Source organism: Pterocles gutturalis, unplaced genomic scaffold (assembly GCF_000699245.1).
Source record: "Pterocles gutturalis isolate BGI_N339 unplaced genomic scaffold, ASM69924v1 scaffold31688, whole genome shotgun sequence".
Classification (NCBI taxonomy): Eukaryota; Metazoa; Chordata; class Aves; order Pterocliformes; family Pteroclidae; genus Pterocles; species Pterocles gutturalis.
Window position 1 is genome coordinate 417 of NW_010121460.1, and position 2,352 is coordinate 2,768.

Genomic DNA, 2,352 nt, shown 5'->3' on the forward strand with positions numbered 1-2,352 from the left:
CGCCATGGGGGTTTTTTCCCCAATTTTTCGGGGAACGGGGTGTCGGGCTCTTCTCTGCTCCCTCTCCCGATGATTATTCCCGACACAACGTCTGACGATCCGCCGGGATCTGAAGACAACGTCCTGCAATTATGACGGGAGAGGAGAACGGGAGAAGCGCCGGCGGGGCTCCGGCTCGGCTTTTTTGGGGCGTTTTGGGCTGAATCGGGGCAGAACACGGCCGGGATTTGCCGAGCTGGGTGTCCACGAGCGATAAATTCATCCCGATTTCTCCCTAAATCCCTCTTCGGAAGGAGAAGAGGAGCGATGGCTCTTTTTCCTCCAAATATTTGATTTTTTTTTCCCCCTTTGGGCAGAATTTCCATCTGGAATTTCCCCATTTTTTCCCCCCTTTGGGCAGAATTTCCATCTGGAATTTCCCAATTTTTTTGGGCAGAAGTTCCATCCGGAATTTCCTCATTTTTTTCCCCCATTTGGGTGGTATTTCCATCTGGAATTTCCCTGTTTTCTGGGTGGAATTTCCATCTGGAATTTCCCTATTTTTTCCCTGCCTTTGGGTGGAATTTCCACCCGGAATTTCCCCGTTTTTTTCCCCCCTTTGGGCAGAATTTCCATCTGGAATTTCGCCATTTTTTCTCCCCTTTGCGCAGAATTTCCATCCAGAATTTCTCCGTTTTTTGGGAGGAATTTCCATCTGGATTTTCCCCGTTTTTTGGGCAGAATTTCCATTGGAATTTCCCCATTTTTTCCCCCATTTGGGCAGAATTTTCATCTGGAATTTCCCCATTTTTTGGGTAGAAGTTCCATCCGGAATTTCCTCATTTTTTCCCCCCCTTTTTGCAGAATTTTCATCCAGAATTTCCCCTTTTTTTGGGCAGAATTTCCAACGGGAATTTCTCAATTTTTTCCCCCCTTTGGGCAGAATTTCTATCTTTAATTTCCCCGTTTTTTGGGGCTGAATTTCCATCTGGAATTTCCCCATTTTTTCCCCCCTTTGGGCAGAATTTCCATCTGGAATTTCCCCGTTTTTGGGGTGGAATTTCCATCCGGAATTTTCCAGGTTTTTTGCCCCCTTTGGGTGGAATTTCTATCTGGAATTTCCCCATTTTTTCCCCCCCTTTGGCTGAAATTTCCCCATTTTTTTCCCCCCTTTGGGTGGAATTTCTATCTGGAATTTCCCCTTTTTTTGGGTGGAATTTCCATCGGGAATTTCCCCATTTTCTGGGCAGAATTTTCCCCTTTTTTCCCCCTTTTAGGCAGAATTTCCATCCGGAATTTCCCCATTTTTTGGGCAGAATTTCCATCTGGAATTTACCTGGTTTTTTGGACGGGATTTTCCCCTTTTTTCCCCCCTTTTTGCAGAATTTCCATCCGGAATTTCCCCGTTTTTTTCGGCGGAATTTTCCCCTTTTTCCCCCTCTTTTTGCAGAATTTTCATCCTGATTTTCCCCATTTTTTCCCCGCAGCGGCACCACCACCCGACGCTTCGTGGGTCACACCAAGGACGTCCTGAGCGTCGCCTTTTCCTCCGACAACCGCCAGATCGTGTCGGGCTCCCGGGATAAAACCATCAAACTCTGGAACACGTTGGGCGTCTGCAAATACACCGTCCAGGTGAGGCGGAGAAAAAAATTTGGCAAAAATCCCGTTTTTCCAAAAAAAAAAAAAAAAAATTAAAAAATCTCCTTGGACGGGGTTTTAAATCCGCTTTGAGTCAGGAATTGGGGTCGATGGGAAGCGATCCGTCGCCTCCTGATCTCTCCGTCGGGGGGGTTTTGAGGAAAACAAGCGGATTTTGCGGGATGGAGGATGAAAACGGGGAAAATGTTGGTGTTTCCGCTCTCCCGCAGGACGAGAGTCACTCGGAGTGGGTGTCCTGCGTGCGCTTCTCGCCCAACAGCAGCAACCCCATCATCGTCTCCTGCGGCTGGGACAAGCTGGTGAAGGTGCAGCGGGACTTTTTTTTTATTATTTTTTTCCTTTTTCCTTTTTTTCCTTTTTTAATTTTTCCCATTTTTTTTCTTTTTTCTTTTTCTTTTTTTTCTTTTTCTTTTTATTTTTCTCTTTTTTATTTTTCTTTTTTTCTTGTTTTTTCCTTTTCTCTTTCCTTTTCTCTTTCCTTTTCTCTTTCCTTTTCTCTTTCCTTTTCTCTTTCCTTTTCTCTTTCCTTTTCTTTCTTCCTTTTTTCTTTTTGTTTCTTTCTTCTTTTTTTTCCTTTTTCTTTAATTTTTTTGGGTTTTTTTCATAATTTTTTTTCTTATTTTTTCTGTTTCTTTTTCTCTTTTTTTATTTTTCTTTTTTCCTGTGCTTCTTTAGTTTCTCTTTTTTCTTTTTCTTTTTCCCCCCCTTTCT

General features: G+C 43.6%; 1 protein-coding gene across 1 annotated transcript in view; it reads left to right on the plus strand.

Annotated features, from left to right (window-relative positions):
• Positions 1 to 1,946, plus strand: part of GNB2L1 (guanine nucleotide binding protein (G protein), beta polypeptide 2-like 1) — a gene marked incomplete at both ends in the record, with an annotated part of 2,225 nt that extends 279 nt beyond the window's left edge. Inside the window, 2 exons of the mRNA XM_010077259.1 lie at positions 1,467 to 1,614; positions 1,851 to 1,946. Of these exons, the coding sequence (XP_010075561.1) occupies positions 1,467 to 1,614; positions 1,851 to 1,946 (244 nt within the window). The remainder of the gene's footprint in view (positions 1 to 1,466; positions 1,615 to 1,850) is intronic.
• Positions 1,947 to 2,352: the final 406 nt, after the last annotated feature.